Below are 18,578 nucleotides of genomic sequence, written 5' to 3'. Positions count from 1 at the left end.
AGGGGAGTGTTGGAAGTATTGTCGGAGTTGTCTGGTGCACGAGACGAAGCCATTGAGGAGGAAAACAACCCGGGTGATGAGGAGGCACCATCGGAATCGGAGGACTCGGTGACTGACAGTGCCCGTACACCGGTGATCACACCGAAATCGGTGGAGGACCTTTTGGATGGACAAGGGTAACGGGGTGTGCTGCTTTATTTTGGGTGGGGGCCCGGCAGGGGGGAGGCGGTTGCCGTCCATTGCTGCTGACAAAGAGGGTGGGAGGGGTGGGGTGCCCCTGTTTCTGCCCCGAGGGGGTTTTTGGTACTGTTTAGGGCTTGTTTTAGTCCTGGTGGCCTGAGCGTCGAGGGCCCACTGCCTCCGCCCGGCCCGCACCTGGCCCTTAAGGCCTTCCTACGGTGGCGACCGTAGGAGTAGTAGGGGTTATTGGGTTGAGGGAAGGCGAGGTTTGGATGGGATCTGGATGGCGCAGTTTGGGTCCTGTTCTGGGGTGGGTGGGTGAGAGTTCGGTTTGTTCTTGGGTTGTTTGGTTTTGGTTGGGGAAAATGGCCGCCATCAGTGCTGGGATGGATGTTATCTTTTCTCTGCGGGAGCCCGGACGGGGAGACTGTGCGAGAACAATATGGGACAATGGCTGATGTTGCTAACTTGAAATGTGTTACTTGGAACGTAAGGGGGCTTCATACTATGTCCAGGCGCCACAAAGTCCACGCTTATTTAGTGCGTAGGGGAGTGCAAATGGCGCTGTTGCAGGAAACTCATCTGACCAGGGCGGAAGGGGCGGCGCTACAGCGTAGATGGAGGGGGCAGGTATTTTCCACGTCGTACTCCGCGTATGCCAGAGGGGCGCTAATATGGATCAGAGCGGGGGTCCCCTTCCAAGTCACGAGAACAGTGATAGATCCAGAGGGACGTTACGTGGCCATCTCGGGCACTCTAGGAGGGAGGGACTTGAATGTTTGCTGTGTGTACGCTCCTAATGTGGACCAGACTGCCTTCCTCTCCAGGTTATCGGGCTCGTTGGCCCACTTTTTCTCCAGGCCCCTTCTGCTTGGGGGAGACTTCAACTCCGTAGTGGACGTGGATATTGACCGCTCCCATCCGCCACTTCCCGATTCTCCGGTTCGTCGCACGGCTAAGGGTCGTCAGGATTGGCAGACCCGATGGGGTTTGACGGACATCTGGAGGGCGCATCACCCCGCATCTAGGGATTATTCATACTTCTCGGGCCTGCATGAGTTGCATGTCCGACTGGATGCCTTTCTTGGGTCGCCCGAACTGGTTTCGGCAGCGGTCCGATCTGAGTACTTGTCCAGAACCATTTCAGACCATAACCCACTCCTGCTGGACCTTCGCTGGTTCCCCGGGGCGCCGGCGGTGCCCACCTGGAAGCTGCGACCCGAGATTCTTGAGGACAGTGTTTTCAGAGCGGACCTGGGAGACAAGGTATTGGAATATTTTGCGTCCAAAGGCGGCACCGCGAGTACACGAGCGTTAGAATGGGACGCTTTTAAGGTAGTGGTGAGGGGTTACTGTATTTCTAAGAAAGTGGGTATGAGGCGCGTTATCCTGGCTGACTTAGATGCAGCGGACCAGCAACTCCGCGAGCTTGAAATTCGCCGCCCTGGACACCCGGAATTGCAGGTACGAACGGCGGAGGCGAGGGAAAAGGTAGCGGCAGAGGTCGAACGGCTTCGCTGTTTTGATTATAAAGCCTATACGGTCCGATCCATCGCAGAGGGGGACAGATCGAGCGCGCTGCTGGCATGGTTGGCCAACCCTACGCGCCTGTCCCAACTGACGACAAGTATGCGTGAGGGAGACGGCACCGAGGTACACACCCAACCGGAGATTCTTAGTTGCTTCCGGCATTATTATGAACGTTTGTACCGCAGTCGCTCCGCACGAGACCCTGCCCGGCTCGATAATTATCTACGCCCACTGGAGCTCCGCGTAGTGGAGCAAGAAGTGGCGAAGGCCCTGGGGTCCGACATTGAATTGGGGGAGATCCGCGGGGCCATTAAACGGATGGCGAGAAACAAGACCCCGGGCCTGGATGGCCTACCCGTGGAGTTTTATGCAGCTTACGCTGATCTCCTAGCCCCTCGATTGTTGGTGGTCTACAGGGAGGCGAAGAGGCTGGGGCGACTCCCGAGCTCGATGTGTGAGGCGCTGGTGGTTCCTCTCCTCAAACCGGGTCGAGACTCGTCCGACCCGGGGTCTTACCGCCCCCTATCAATGTTGACGGTGGACTATAAAATACTGAGCAGCATCTTGGCCTCGAGGCTGCTGGGACACATGAGTTCCCTAGTGCATGAAGACCAAGCTGGTTTCATCCCACGGCGAAACACGACTATGAATATTCGCAGGCTGTTCCGTTTGCTGGGGGAACCATTTGTGGATGCCCCGTCCCCGGTCGTCTTGTCGGTGGACCTAGAGAAGGCTTTTGATAGCCTGGAGTGGGACTACCTCTGTACGGTGCTGCGGAGATTCGGCCTCAGGGAGGGCTTTGTCAGGTGGACCGCGGTTCTCTATGCCTCTGCATCAGCCAGGGTCCGGGGGGTCCACTGATTTCCTCACAGTATCCGGTGGAACGAGGCACGCGGCAAGGGTGTTCACTGTCCCCACTTCTCTTTGCGCTAGCAGTGGAGCCACTCGCGCTGCACCTTCGGTCGGGAGCCCACTATACGGGCTTATGGACGCCTGCGGGCCCGCATTATGTTTCGCTGTATGCGGACGACCTGTTGCTCTTCCTAGAGGACCCGCTCGACGCTTTACGTGGAGCGGCGGTGACGCTCACAGAGTTTGGGGAGGTTTCGGGCCTCCGAGTGAACTGGTCCAAGACCTGTCTCTTTCCGGTACGCAAAGGTGCTCCCGCCCCTACCCTAACTAGGGAGATTCGATGGGAACCCGACTGCTTTAAATACCTTGGGGTGTTCGTCTATCACGACCAACCCGACCTCCTGGATGGGAACATTGCCCGCAGCATTCGAGCACTTCGAGGCTGCATGGACTTTTGGACCACGCTGCCGCTTTCGGTGGTGGGACGGATCGCCCTGCTTAAAATGGTGGCGCTTCCCCGGATATTATATTACTTTCGGACTCTACCGATCTGGGTTCCACCGGCCACGTTTCGACTGTTACGCTCTATGGTGGTCGGATTCCTCTGGGGGTCGGGCCGCCGGCGGGTAGCCCTCAAAACCCTGATTAGGCCGAAAGACGAGGGGGGGCTCGCGGTGCCGGACTTTGAAAAGTATTATCTGGCGGCGCAGCTCCAGACCTTCACCCAGGAGATCGCCAGGGAATTCCGGGGCCCGGAAGACAGGAGGGGAACGGGCATGGCCAGGCATGTTCTCTCCTTTATAGTGCTGCGACAACGTTTGGCCCTGCGGGATTTATCGATGGAGGAGCGGACTGTCCGCCTGTGTTGGAATCGGGCTCACGCCCGAGGCCAACTGAGAACACCATATGCACCTGAAATACCGTTGGGGATGCTGACGGCCCTCCCCCATGGAGGGGATTGGTCACGTTTGGCGGCCTGGGAGGATGCCGGCTTACAGCTGGTTGGGGATCTGTACGAGGACGGAGCACTCTTGTCCTTCCAGGATCTTATCGACCGATTCGAGATCCCCCGTGGTGATTTTCTGCTGCACTCGGCCATTGTCCGAGCAATCCAGGCACACTGGAAGAGCGGGCAGGAGGAACCCCCCTTATCTCAGGTGTGCCAGTACGTGATGATGTCTGCGGGCACGGTGAAGGCGGTCACTTGCCTTTACGGCAGGTTGATTAACGAAGGGTTGGCTCCCCTTACCACTCTGAGAAACCGCTGGGAGGAGGACATTGGTAGGGAGATCCCGGAGACGACCTGGGCCCAGCTGGTGAGACGAGCCTGGAAGGGCACACGTAACGCCCGTTTCCAGCTGGTCCACTATTACGTTCTCCACAGAGCGTACCTGACCCCAGTGAAAATTAGGCGGTATTTTGCCACGAATTCGGCGGAATGCCCTAGGTGCCCAGCTCAGGAAGCGGACCTCCTGCATATGTTATGGGCCTGTCCGGGATTGTCATCTTACTGGCAGGAAGTAGAGAAGACCCTGGAGGAGGTGACGGGGAGATCCTTATCATTTGATGCGGCGGTGGGGCTCCTACACTGGTTCCCCCATACCCCCAGGAATAAAATTTCTAGTAAATTTATCGACCTAGGGCTCCTCCTTGCTAAACGAGAGGTGACCAGGAACTGGAAGGCACGAGTTGGTCCGACAGGCAGCAGATGGCACAGTGAGCTTTTGAAGTGGGCGGCGGGGGAGAGCGCGCTGAGATATCAACTAGCTTGGAGGCAGCGTAATGAGAAGGCGCAGGAGGCCGCGTTGGAGTGGGAAATTTTGGTGCAGGCCCTCAGGGATTATTGTGCCCCCAGCGACTCTGAAGATGAAGAAGCGACTCGCCCTGAGTCCCGGTAAACGTTTGCACTGTTAGTCCTATTGCTTTCCCCGTGTGTCCCATGGCAGATCCTGTGGCGGTAGCTCCCAGGCGCTGGTGGCGGGGGTGGGTGGGGTTTCTTTTGGTTAGTAGTATTTTGAGGGTGGGGGTTTTCTTTTGGGTTTATAGGCTTGTTTGGAAAAGCAGATGACGGACAGTGGATCATCCGGACCAGCTCAAGCATCCTGCTGAGCCCCCATTGCATCTCGCCGCCCGACCCCAGGGTTGTGGGCCGGATGGCTGTGTACGAAACTTACGGTGGGGGGCCAGAGGGTTTTACTATGTTGATATTGCTTGTGATACAATGCTGGTCGATATTGTAACGATTTACTAATTCCTGCAATAAAAATATATTTAAAAAAAAAAAAAAATCAGTGATGTCACTGACCATGTCATGAATGATGTAAAATGTGATATCATCAGCAGTGGATTGCGGGCGCGCGAGATATAGTTAGTACAAGTAACTATATTGGAGGAATTTCAATGGTTTTGTATGATTAAAATGTCTAGCTAACTATAACACCCCTGAAACCTATGTTTTTTTCAGTGAATTTCTAAGGTTTTTTAAATGCTAATTCCTAACTATATCAGGCCTCAAACCTATGTTTTTTTCAGTGAAAAAAAAATATCTATCTATCTATCTATCTAAATATATATATATTCACTGAAAAAACCATAGGTTATAGACCATATATAGTTAGGGATTAGCATTTACAAAACCTTAATTTACTTGCACAAAACCATTGAAATTCGCATATATAGTTAGTTGCACTAACTATATATCGCGTACCCGCAATCCACTGCTGATGATGTCACATATTACATCATTCATGACATGGTCAGTGACATCACTGATGACATCACTGATGACATCACTGATGACATCTCAAATGATATCACTGATGACATCACTGATGACATCTCATTTGACATTACTGATCACATCACTGATGATATCATTTATGTGATAATACAATGAACATCTTCAGACTCTAATATAACCTTAGATACATTCAGTATAAACAGACACTCACAGACTGTCACTTATCCATGGAGTTACTCACACACCTAGTCAGTCATGCAAAGAATCAATCACACCTCCATTTTCTCAACTATACAGTTATACACACCTTACTTATTCAAACATATACTAACACATATGTACTCTCTTATACAAACCCTGATACATGTTCACAATGATCCTTACAGCCACTCACACATTCACTGGCTCTTATGCACAGTTATTTATATATGTCAACTCTCACATGTACTGTGTTTTACAAATCCATTCACTCACCAATACACTCATGCAGACAGTCAACCGCCCATACAGCTGTTTCCACATGCACTTTTGAACCCATACATATAGTGAATCAACTACTCACACATCTATGCACAGAGTCACACACCTCCTAGCCACCCACACACACACTCAGTCTCCCATACAAATACTTGGGCAACCAATCAAAAACCCATATAGTTACTCATATAGCTACTGATCAACACATGCAGCAGTTTACAGAACAACAGACATAATGATGCACAAATTAAGACAGTTTAGTCACTAACCCATGCACTCAGTGAGACACATTAAATCACTCACTCATACAGTCAGTCATGCACCTACTAAATCCTTCATCCAGACACTTATACATCCACTCATTCTTCAATATGTAAGACATATTTTAACTTTACAGAAACATACAGTCACTGGGTGTTGTCATCAGTGATGTCATCAGTGATGTCACTGACCATGTCATGAATGATGTAATATGTGACATCATCAGCAGTGGATTGCGGGTGCGCGATATATAGTTAGTGCAACTAACTATATATGCGAATTTCAATGGTTTTATGCGAGTAAATGAAGGTTTTGTAAATGCTAATCCCTAACTATATAGGGTCTATAACCTATGGTTTTTTCAGTGAATTTTCAAGGTTTTGTAAATGCTAATTCCTAACTATATATGGTCTATAACCTATGGTTTTTTCAGTGAATTTTCAAGGTTTTGTAAATGCTAATTCCTAACTATATATGGTCTATAGCCTATGGTTTGTTCAGTGAATATATATATACATACATATATAAACATATATCATCTGTATATCTATATAAATACAAACATAAATGCATGCATACATATACTTATATGCATACAGATGCATGTTATTTACATGAAAGTTGAAAAAACACTAATAAAAGCAAAGCTAAAAAGCCACCTCATTACAAGCAGAATGGCTTTAACTTAAACGAGGTCGAGATCTATTGCATTTTCAATGCTTGTTTACTTTGGTTCCATCAAGAAGGCATTCAGATGTGTCACACATTTGCCATAAATTCTGAATGTTAGCACTCTAGTTGCACATTAGATCACTGTAGTAAAGCTACTGCTCACCGGGGACGTCTGCTGCTGGTATTCAAAGTGCATGTTTCAGTCTGCATGTCAGAATTTTTTTAATGAAATAGAAGAGGATTTGAGAAGTCACTCAAAATGATCCCTAATTTTTCTTTCTGAAGCACTAATCATACTTTCTATGGCAAAATTAACCCCCTCATGTTGTTCCTTTTTAAATTGAGTGTTTTCAGACTTACCACTTCATTCCAATCAAGATGGCTTCTGGTGTGCCATACTTTTGTCATAAGTAAGACTGTTAGCGCTCTAGTTGTTCTTTAGAACACTCTGGGACATTCTGTCATTGGGCTATACTTGGGGTACATCTGGGTGATATTTGGGCTACATTTAGGCTCTTTTGTCTCTGGTGGCCATCTTGGGAGACTGTATGTCAGAATTTTTTAATGAAATTGAAGAGGGTTTGAGAAGTCACTCAAAATGTGCCCTAATTTTTCTTTCTGCAGCACTAATCATAATTCATATGGCAAAATATACCCCCTCATTTTGTTCCTTTTTAAATTAAATGTTTTAAGAGTTACCACTTTATTCCAATCAAGATGGCTTCAGGTGTGCCATACCTTTGTAATAAGTAGGACTGTTAGCGCTCTAGTTGTTCTTTAGAACACTCTGGGACATTCTGTCATTGGGCTATACTTGGGCTACATCTGGGTGATATTTGGGCTACATTTGGGCTCTTTTGTCTCTGGTGGCCATTGTGGGAGACTGCATGTCAGAATGTTTTAATGAAATAGAAGAGGATTTGAAAAGTCACTCAAAATGTGCCCTAATTTTTCTTTCTGCAGCACTAATAATACCTTCTATTGCATAATATACCCCCTCATTTTGTTCCTTTTTAAATTAAATGTTTTAAGAGTTACCACTTTATTCCCATCACGATGGCTCCAGGTGTGCTATACCTTTGTAATAAGTAGGACTGTTAGCGCTCTAGTTGTTCTTTAGAACACTCTGGGACATTCTGTCATTGGGCTATACTTGGGCTACATCTGGGTGATATTTGGGCTACATTTGGGCTCTTTTGTCTCTGGTGGCCATTTTGGGAGACTGCATGTCAGAATGTTTTAATGAAATAGAAAAGGATTTGAGAAGTCACTCAAAATGTGCCCTAATTTTTCATTCTGCAGCACTAATCATACTTTCTATGGCAAAATATACCCCCTCATGTTGTTTCTTTTTAAATTAAATGTTTTAAGAGTTACCACTTTATTCCAATCAAGATGGCTTCAGGTGTGCCATACCTTTGTAATAAGTAGGACTGTTAGCGCTCTAGTTGTTCTTTAGAATACTCTAGGAGGCTGCAGTAGAACACAAAGGAATCAACTGACAGTCTCTGTCCTTGTTGGATGTACATGTTTTACTGAGAATGTCAGACTTCATTTTCACATGACTGAGAAAGATAATGTGAATTTACAGAAAATATGCTTTCAGTTTAGCTTATGGATCCCCTTCCAAACCACTGTGGGAAAATCATGAGATATTAGTTTTCTTTCAAACAATATTCATGATATCACAGCAGAAGGTTTTTTCACATGGTAAAATCACCTTAGAACCCACCACAATTCCTAAAACGAGTATGGTACCATCAACAAATGATTTATAATGTAACTAAAGTCCTAAAACCCTCTATTAACTACAATGCTTTTTAATGAGGTGCTATCATGTATATTGGTCCCAAGATGGCTGCCAACACTTCTTGGATGAAGCGCTGACAGCCAATCAGATCAGATGTGTGGTTAGGCTCCGCCCAGATATATATATTTTTTTGAACCTAAATTACTCAAAATCCACTGGAGCACATATATTGAGACCTAGCAAAGGCACATCGGGCTAACAGTCCCTACAATTTTGCCAAGTTTCGTGCAAATCCATTCAGCCGTTCGAGCTAGAAGTGAGGCCAACCGCCCTATGGAAATTAACATGGGAAAAACGCGTTTTGGGACCCCCCTTTTTTCTCGGCCCCCCCTTGATGAAACCCCCCCAAATTGTCAGGGGCTGCTCAGAAACAAAATGTTCCATTTTCCTGAACATTTCAGCCAATTCGGTCCACAAAAGCCAAAGTTATTAGACATAGAATTTTCAAAAATCCCATAGAGAAAAAATCCTAACTATATATACCTACTGGCGACCGCCAGTAGGTAATATTACCTACTGGCGGTCGCCATTAGGTATATATAGTTAGGATTTTTTCTCTATGGGATTTTTGAAAATTCTATGTCTAATAACTTTGGCTTTTGTGGACGGAATTTGCTGAAATGTTCAGGAAAATGGAAAATTTTGTTTCTGAGCAGCCCCTGACAATTTGGGGGGGTTTCATCAAGGGGGGGCCGAGAAAAAAGGGGGGTCCCAAAACGCGTTTTTCCCATGTTAATTTCCATAGGGCGGTTGGCCTCACTTTTAGCTCGAACGGCTGAATGGATTTGCACGAAACTTGGCAAAATTGTAGGGACTGTTAGCCCGATGTGCCTTTGCTAGGTCTCAATATATGTGCTCCAGTGGATTTTGAGTAATTTAGGTTCAAAAAAATATATATATCTGGTCGGAGCCTAACCACACATCTGATCTGATTGGCTGTCAGCACTTCATCCAAGAAGTGTTGGCAGCCATCTTGGGACCAATATACATGATAGCACCTCATTAAAAAGCATTGTAGTTAATAGAGGGTTTTAGGACTTTATTTACATTATAAATCATTTGTTGATGGTACCATACTCGTTTTAGGAATTGTGGTGGGTTCTAAGGCGATTTTACCATGTGAAAAAACCTTCTGCTGTGATATCATGAATATTGTTTGAAAGAAAACTAATATCTCATGATTTTCCCACAGTGGTTTGGAAGGGGATCTATAAGCTAAACTGAAAGCATATTTTCTGTAAATTCACATTATCTTTCTCAGTCATGTGAAAATGAAGTCTGACATTCTCAGTGAAACATGTACATCCAACAAGGACAGAGACTGTCAGTTGATTCCTTTGTGTTCTACTGCAGCCTCCTAGAGTGTTCTAAAGAACAACTAGAGCGCTAACAGTCCTACTTATTACAAAGGTATGGCACACCTGAAGCCATCTTGATTTGAATAAAGTGGTAACTCTTAAAACATTTAATTTAAAAAGAAACAACATGAGGGGGTATATTTTGCCATAGAAAGTATGATTAGTGCTGCAGAATGAAAAATTAGGGCACATTTTGAGTGACTTCTCAAATCCTTTTCTATTTCATTAAAACATTCTGACATGCAGTCTCCCAAAATGGCCACCAGAGACAAAAGAGCCCAAATGTAGCCCAAATATCACCCAGATGTAGCCCAAGTATAGCCCAATGACAGAATGTCCCAGAGTGTTCTAAAGAACAACTAGAGCGCTAACAGTCCTACTTATTACAAAGGTATGGCACACCTGAAGCCATCTTGATTGGAATAAAGTGGTAACTCTTAAAACATTTAATTTAAAAAGAAACAACATGAGGGGGTATATTTTGCCATAGAAAGTATGATTAGTGCTGCAGAAAGAAAAATTAGGGCACATTTTGAGTGACTTTTCAAATCCTCTTCTATTTCATTAAAAAATTCTGACATGCAGTCTCCCAAAATGGCCACCAGAGACAAAAGAGCCCAAATGTAGCCCAAATATCACCCAGATGTAGCCCAAGTATAGCCCAATGACAGAATGTCCCAGAGTGTTCTAAAGAACAACTAGAGCGCTAACAGTCCTACTTATTACAAAGGTATGGCACACCTGAAGCCATCTTGATTGGAATAAAGTGGTAACTCTTAAAACATTTAATTTAAAAAGGAACAAAATGAGGGGGTATATTTCGCCATATGAATTATGATTAGTGCTGCAGAAAGAAAAATTAGGGCACATTTTGAGTGACTTCTCAAACCCTCTTCAATTTCATTAAAAAATTCTGACATACAGTCTCCCAAGATGTCCACCAGAGACAAAAGAGCCCAAATATCACCCAGATGTACCCCAAGTATAGCCCAATGACAGAATGTCCCAGAGTGTTCTAAAGAACAACTAGAGCGCTAACAGTCTTACTTATGACAAAAGTATGGCACACCAGAAGCCATCTTGATTGGAATGAAGTGGTACGTCTGAAAACACTCAATTTAAAAAGGAACAACATGAGGGGGTTAATTTTGCCATAGAAAGTATGATTAGTGCTTCAGAAAGAAAAATTAGGGATCATTTTGAGTGACTTCTCAAATCCTCTTCTATTTCATTCAAAAAATTCTGACATGCAGACTGAAACATGCACTTTGAATACCAGCAGCAGACGTCCCTGGTGAGCAGTAGCTTTACTACAGTGATCTAATGTGCAACTAGAGTGCTAACATTCAGAATTTATGGCAAATGTGTGACACATCTGAATGCCTTCTTGATGGAACCAAAGTAAACAAGCATTGAAAATGGAATAGATCTCGCCCTCGTTTAAGTTAAAGCCATTCTGTTTGTAATGAGGTGGCTTTTTAGCTTTGCTTTTATTAGTGTTTTTTCAACTTTCATGTAAATACCATGCATCTGTATGCATATAGGTATATGTATGCATGCATTTATGTTTGTATTTATATAGATATACAGATGATATATGTTTATATATGTATGTATATATATATATTCACTGAAAAAACCATAGGCTATAGACCATATATAGTTAGGAATTAGCATTTACAAAACCTTGAAAATTCACTGAAAATACCATAGGTTATAGACCATATATAGTTAGGAATTAGCATTTACAAAACCTTGAAAATTCACTGAAAAAACCATAGGTTATAGACCATATAAAGTTAGGAATTCGCATTTACAAAACCTTATTTTACTCACACAAAACCATTGAAATTCCATATATAGTTAGTTGCACTAACTATATATTGCGCACCCGCAATCCACTGCTGATGATGTCACATATTACATCATTCATGACATGGTCAGTGACATCACTATATATATGGTCTATAACCTATGGTTTTTTCAGTGAATATATATATATATATATATATATATACATACATACATACATACCGGCACTTCTTCCTAAAGAAAATAAGGCGGATAAAAGAGGGAAGATCCTAATAGCATCACTACCCATGTTAAATGGAATAATACTAAATGGCAATGTAGAAGGCGACATCCCTGCCTCAAATACAAGACAGGGAAACTGTAATTCTTCACTACTGGACTACATGATCTGTAGCTACGATCTGTTTGGATCAGTCTTACAACTTAAAATGTATTTTGTTTATGATAGTGACCATGCTATTCTACAGCTAAGTACAGAGTGGAAAACAGAACTGTCCCAGTCAAATCAAATTATGTATAGCCACAGTACAGTTCTGGTAAACCCTGCCCAAAGACGGATTCATTGGAATTTAGCAACTCTTACTAAAATAATCACCATAATCAACTCAACGCAACTTCTGCAAGTAATGCATTCAGCAAATCCGATAACACATTTTGAAATCATTATCAAAAAGCTAACACAAAAATTACACGAAAAGTTGATGCAACCAACAAAGAATCAAAACAAAAAAAAAGTTAGTTACCAATACAAATCATCTAAATAAACTGATAAGAGCACAGTTTTTAGAAAAATTACCAGCTAAACAGTTAGAAATCAACAAATTGAAAAATCAACGCAGGAGAGAAAAAGAAAAAAACAAGAGAATAACCCAAGACAAAAATTGGTTAGACCTTCAGATAGCAGCGAAACAAAATAACCAACGTTCCTATTGGAATATTATTGCTAAAGAAATGGGTACAAAAAAACATTACAACTATCCCGGTGCCTCCATCAGAATGGGAACTCTATCTTGCCAATTTATATAAACTAAATACCAACGCAGAAATGAGTCATCACTTTGCTAGGAACCCAGAAATAAAACCTTTAGACAGTGGAGTTTCCAGTCCGTTTTCTAGTGAGTTACATATAAGTAAGGCGAGAACAACAGGAGCAACAGGTCCAGACCAAATTCCGATTAAGGTCCTTCAATGCAACCCCAAAGAATGGAGTAAGATGTTATCCCCCCTTTTTAACTATATTTTCAATACTGGGGACATCCCCAAGTCTTGGAAGGAGAGCATTATAATACCCATACACAAAAAGGTACAAGGCTGCATCCTGGCAATTATAGACAGATAGCCCTTTTGGACGCTACAGGAAAGATCTTCACAGCAACAGTATTAGATCATCTTAAGGACTGGGCCTTCTCATCTGGACTAATTCCCCTATACCAGGCTGGATTTAGACCAAAGCATTCAGTCACTGACAATATTGCTGTCCTGCAAACCATCTTAGATAAATACGTTACAATAAAATCTCAGGTTGTATATGCTGCTTTTATTGACTTTACCACCGCATTCGATAGAGTGGACAGAGCAACACTCTGGAGAAAACTCAGCAAAATGGGTATCCCGGACAAACTACTACATATATTATCATCACTACATCCAGATACCTGGTGCCAGCTCCAAATGGGGAGGGAAAAGGGTCTTACTAGTCCTATCCCGACCCCAAATGGCCTTAGGCAGGGATGCCTTCTCGCTCCTCTATTGTTTTCCCTTTATCTCAGCGACTTGCCTCAATGTTTTCAGCAGATATGCAACTTCACACCTAAAATTGCTTCCCACAAAATACATACTTTGCTATACGCAGATGATGTTATTATTTTACATCTAACTCCATTTGGTCTGCAAAGAAGCCTTCAGGCACTCCACAACTATACAGAGGAAAATTATCTAATACCGAACATCTCGAAAACAAAAATAGTACCATTCTCTGGAAGGAAAAGGAGCACTAAATTCATCTGGCCCCTAGGGGGAAAAATGGTGGAAGTGGTAAATGAATATACCTACTTAGGAAGAATCTTCACCAAGACTTTGCAAAATAGGCCCCACACTTTCACGGTTATACGCTACATCTGGACAAAGACATTTTTCTGCTATGCTTAAGGTATACAGTGCCAAGGTTCCACCAGTACTGTAAAAAACTCTTGAATATATACCAATAACTCAATGGAGCTTTTTAGACTTAAAAGAAGGAAAGATCCTAACGAAGTTGTCCCAGGCGGTACCAGTGCAAGCTCTCCGCCTTGAGCTTTCACTAACCAGCTCCTATGCCCGAGGAATCGCCAATATCATCAGGTGGGCATATAATCTCCTCCATGCTGAAGAAGGAACGCTCCGATCCCTACTAAAAATAGAAACATTTGAATGTGAATCATCGAACCATGTATTTTCAAGAAATGTCCTATCTGCTTTTAAGTAATAAGAGGTTAACATCAAGCTGTTACTTTCTCGGACTCCTGCCCAGCTCAAACTTTTTCTAAAGCACTTTACTTCAAGACTCAGCTTTGACCTTGACTCTCAGCATTGTTTTAAATTGTCTTTATATAAAAATATTACTGAATCTATAGAGTATAAGAAACCTCAACAGTATATTAATTTTAACCTAAACCATGGGGCCAGGAGATTGATTGTTCTGCTCTGATTCGGAATACTTCCTGTAAAAACTATTACATTTAGGTGGTACCTAAAAGAAAGTCTTATATGTAATTTGTGTAATGGTGGAGAGCAGGACTTGGAGCATTTATTGTTTACCTGCCCAAATGCGATAGTGGTAAAAGCAAGGAAAAGGTTTTTACAACCAATTTATTCCAAATGTAGAATTAACTCAGTACAGGAACTGATTATTTTATGTAAAGCTCCGCCAAATGAATTTGTATATTACAATTTTTACAAATTTTTAAAACCATTGTTAACTTTGTATTAGAAAGAAACTTTTACACAAAACTGTTTAAATTGAATTTTGTACATTTAATATTTGTGGTTCTCAGTGGAGAACCAAATCAAATACAATAAACTTGATTGATTGATAGTCAGTGCTTGTAGAAAAAAACCCAAAAAAACAGCACTGCTGGTGAATAAAAGTCATGATCGCTCTACAACACATAACTGCTCTTTTTTTACTTCCTTACTTCCTCTTCTTACTCCCTTTGTTTCTCCTTCCTACCTTTTTTCCCTTTGTTCCTTCCTCCTCCTGTCTCTGCACAACAGTCACAAGGAACGCAATTGCTCCGTTCTCTTCCCTTTTCCTCACCTCCTTTACCTCCTTCCTCCTTTAGCACAGAGAGACAGCACCAATACACCAGAGGAAGCTGGAAGCTCCAGAATCCGCTGTTGCTGCTAGTCTGCCTTCCAATGATGAAACACAGGTGGAGGTGAGGGGAAGCCCGGACCCCAGCAGAAGCTTAAGCTGCGGTGCTCCAAAAGGCTCCCTCGGTCCAATTCCCAGCCAAAAAAAGTCCCGACATGACACATTTGACAAGTTTGAAAAGTGAAGAGTTGCATTTGGTGGAAACAGCTATAAGAACAAGGGTGGGTGTAGATATGTGGAATATCAAGCTTCAGGCACTTGCTAAAGAGACCTAAAGCTATTGTACAACGGGGAAACCAAACCTGGGTAATAACACTGAAGTGCAATAACAAGGTTGATGAGACATTGATAAACACCAGTCATAGGGAATGATTTGATCAATACGGTTAGTAGTTGTTCTCATTTATGATGAGTGTTGCAACAAATGTTGCTTTTTCAACAATTAATAGCACTTTGTATATTTAATTTAAGGAGCTAATTGTGTTTTTTGTTTTTTTCTTTTTCAGCAAACTCTTGAGACCATCCTCTGCAGGTCCCACTTTAAGGTAAGAACACGCATTGCAACTTTGTGTGGCTTGCTGATGGGCTACATGCAAGTGTTCACGACCTACAATGTTCAATAGCTCATTGCGATATGAGCATACTCTCTTACTGCTGTCATGCACTGCTCATGCTAGTCTATATCATTGTAAAAATTAGATTATGTTTTGGGGTGGGTCACTACCTACCTCAAGGAATAGTTACAAATGGTGTCATGGTCAAAGTCAGTTAATGGATCTTATCCCCCTGGTAGCCACAGCACAGAGCAGATAGGCTTAATTTTAGGGAAAGTGTAAAGTATTAATGCATTACCAAAACAGTAATAAAGTCAAAATACAAAACTTTAAAAATTCCAACCTCAATTAGAAAAATAGAATAACTTTTAATAAACATAATGACAAAAATCCAATAACGGGAACCGGAGCAATGATTTTTTTCAGATTTAAGAAGAAATAGCGGCAAAAAGTATAACAAAACAATGATAGTGAATAGTCGCAGTAGAGTGGGACCTAGGTGCAATTTAAGGCTGACTGTGATGAAGCGCAGGTTGGTTACATCAACCAGATTCGTCCCAGTAAAATATTTTATCTTCTAATTTAGTCTTTTAGGTCCTAATCCACCACAGAAGTGCACTAACGTTCCCCAGGAGCTGAAGGGAGGAACTTAGAGACTCACAGGGTGTCGGGCATAGGCCAACACTGGGGTACAGTCCAAGTTTAATTGCCTCAAGCCAGCAGGATTCTTTTCGGAAAAGACCTCTTGAAGCGTTCATGGCCCTGTACTTACACAAGAGGTTAGCCAAATTACCTTTGGAGTCTGATTGTTTGTTATTGGCACAAGAGAGAGCAGGTCCAGTCCTTCATAGCTCTCAGGTCACAGACTGCAGTTCTAGTCCTCTTCTGATCTTCATCAAGTCCAGAAAGTGTTCTAAAGGGGGTGCCTGGAGGTGCCAGATTTATGCGTGGTCCAAACTAGGGGGTGTGAATTACTCCTTGGCCCACCATAACCAATGGGGTAAATGTTTGCAGGGCCATCCCTATCCACTTTAGGCATTTTGAAGGTGGCGAAAGTCTTTGGCCACACTAAACTTGGCCTCTGAAGGCTCAGGCATGGGGAGTGTGTAATGTTAATCCCAGTGTCCTCCCATATCTAATACTAAAATACAATTTAAGGCAGCCACTGTACCCACAATAAATCTAGAGACAGAAGTCTGGTAGGACCAAGGCTTTCAGGATTTGACACTATAATGTCAAAAAGAATGCCCACAACTCCCACACGACATATTTTGTGGAATTCAGAGGAGACCTCTCTGCCCATTAAGGACAGTCTACTGTTTTCTCCTGGGAGGCATTTCACATCTGGTCATTCCTATAGAAGGCTATGTGCTGGCTGGGAGAGGTTGGAGAACCAATGCAAATTAGCCTTTAAGATATTCATTCAAGGGAAAGGTACCTTTCTAAATGTTGCATATTTATTAAACATCCGGGGTCACCATTGAGTTGGATTTAAGTAACTATAAAAATGTGCTGTTTTATTATGTTTCTAGCTGGTCCCAGTCTTTAGATACAGTATAAGTATTTAAAATCACTTCCCAAATGATTTTTCATGGACCAGCCTGACTTAATACAGTGCAAACAGCTTTTGAGTGCTATTCACTGTAACCTGACTTCCAGGTTTTCAGTTCACTTATGTGTGACATTTTCATGTTTTCACTGTGCTTATGTGTGACATTTTGTGGTACTCTCGCAGGCAAAATAAAGCAGTCTCATCCATGAAAAAGATACATTCCATTTATTACTGCCTTGTGCGAAATATTATTGTGTAGAAATTAGCAACACTCGTGACATATGTGTCCAGCATCACTAATCTTATGAATTAGAAATATGAGTGAACATGGATAATACAAAAAAATAGAGCAGTTGTGAGTGGCCATGATTGCTTGCAAGGAAGACCAGTAGAAAGAGCTGCTGTGGAGAAGCTATAATACATAATGCAACTTTAGAAACATGTTCACATTTAGTGAAGCGAAAACGCAGGAAGCTTAGACTTTACCACAGCCAGCTAACAGCTAATGAACTTTAATATACGCCCTAAAATGTAAATTCCTTTGTCCTTGGCTAAAAGCGGTATGACTGACCGGGGTATCATTTACACAAAACACAACCTTTTTGGAACCATTTCATGGGCTTACCATCCAACCGCCTTAAAGACAGGTGCATTATGAAGGAGGGTTCAGAGTAAATGATGTTCTCAATATTCAGACAATACAAACAAAAATATGCAACTTGTTTCTATTCACTTAAATATTTGAACCTGCAAACAGCCATATATCCTTTAACTTCTATAAAATTAGCTAATAATTCAGAAAAAGATACAACTATCAATCATGACGTACAGTTGATAGAGCGCGCAGGTCACCCAGTCATGGTTTACCAATACTCACCTGGGCCCATAAACAATACTCATTAAATACTAATATTTTTTAACCAGGTAACCTTCGCTCTACATCAGTGTATTTATTTTTAGGACTCTTAATCTCTATACCTTGATTTACCAATCCACGTCACAGGTACCTAAGGTCCTAAGGGATCAAGGGAGTTAGCAAGAAAATAGGTAGAAACATAAAATTTCCACTCATATAATAACCACAAACTCGGGAAAGGTTTAAACTCTTTATCTAAAATGTCTTAAATTCCATAATCCAAGCATTGGAAACCAAAGATCTTTCAATTAGGAAAATAACGATTAAAATGAAAATATGCATAGATTTTATAAGTCTGTTTTAAGCATTTGACAGTAGGAAGGGTAGGAAAGGGGAAACAATACAATGACATACCCACACAAAATATTTACCTAATGGTGTGAAGACAAACCCTGGCCACAGGCTGGGATAAAGGACAGAATCCCTAGAGTGCAGGTGCCAGCAAGACAACAGGTGCAGACTAGAAATCAGGATAGATGCAGCCAAATTGGATCAGGACAGGACCACCATAG

The 18,578-nt window shown here is 42.8% G+C and overlaps 1 protein-coding gene across 1 annotated transcript in view; it reads left to right on the top strand.

Annotated features, from left to right (window-relative positions):
* Nucleotides 1-18,578, top strand: part of LOC147748878 (lactoperoxidase-like) — a 1,319,638-nt gene that overhangs the window by 242,637 nt on the left and 1,058,423 nt on the right. Inside the window, exon 4 of the mRNA XM_086964410.1 lies at nt 15,551-15,589. Coding sequence (XP_086820536.1) covers nt 15,551-15,589 — 39 coding nt within the window. The remainder of the gene's footprint in view (nt 1-15,550; nt 15,590-18,578) is intronic.

This window comes from Lissotriton vulgaris, chromosome 1_1 (assembly GCF_964263255.1).
Source record: "Lissotriton vulgaris chromosome 1_1, aLisVul1.2, whole genome shotgun sequence".
NCBI classification, from domain to species: Eukaryota; Metazoa; Chordata; class Amphibia; order Caudata; family Salamandridae; genus Lissotriton; species Lissotriton vulgaris.
This window is presented reverse-complemented; position numbering and strand designations above follow the sequence as displayed.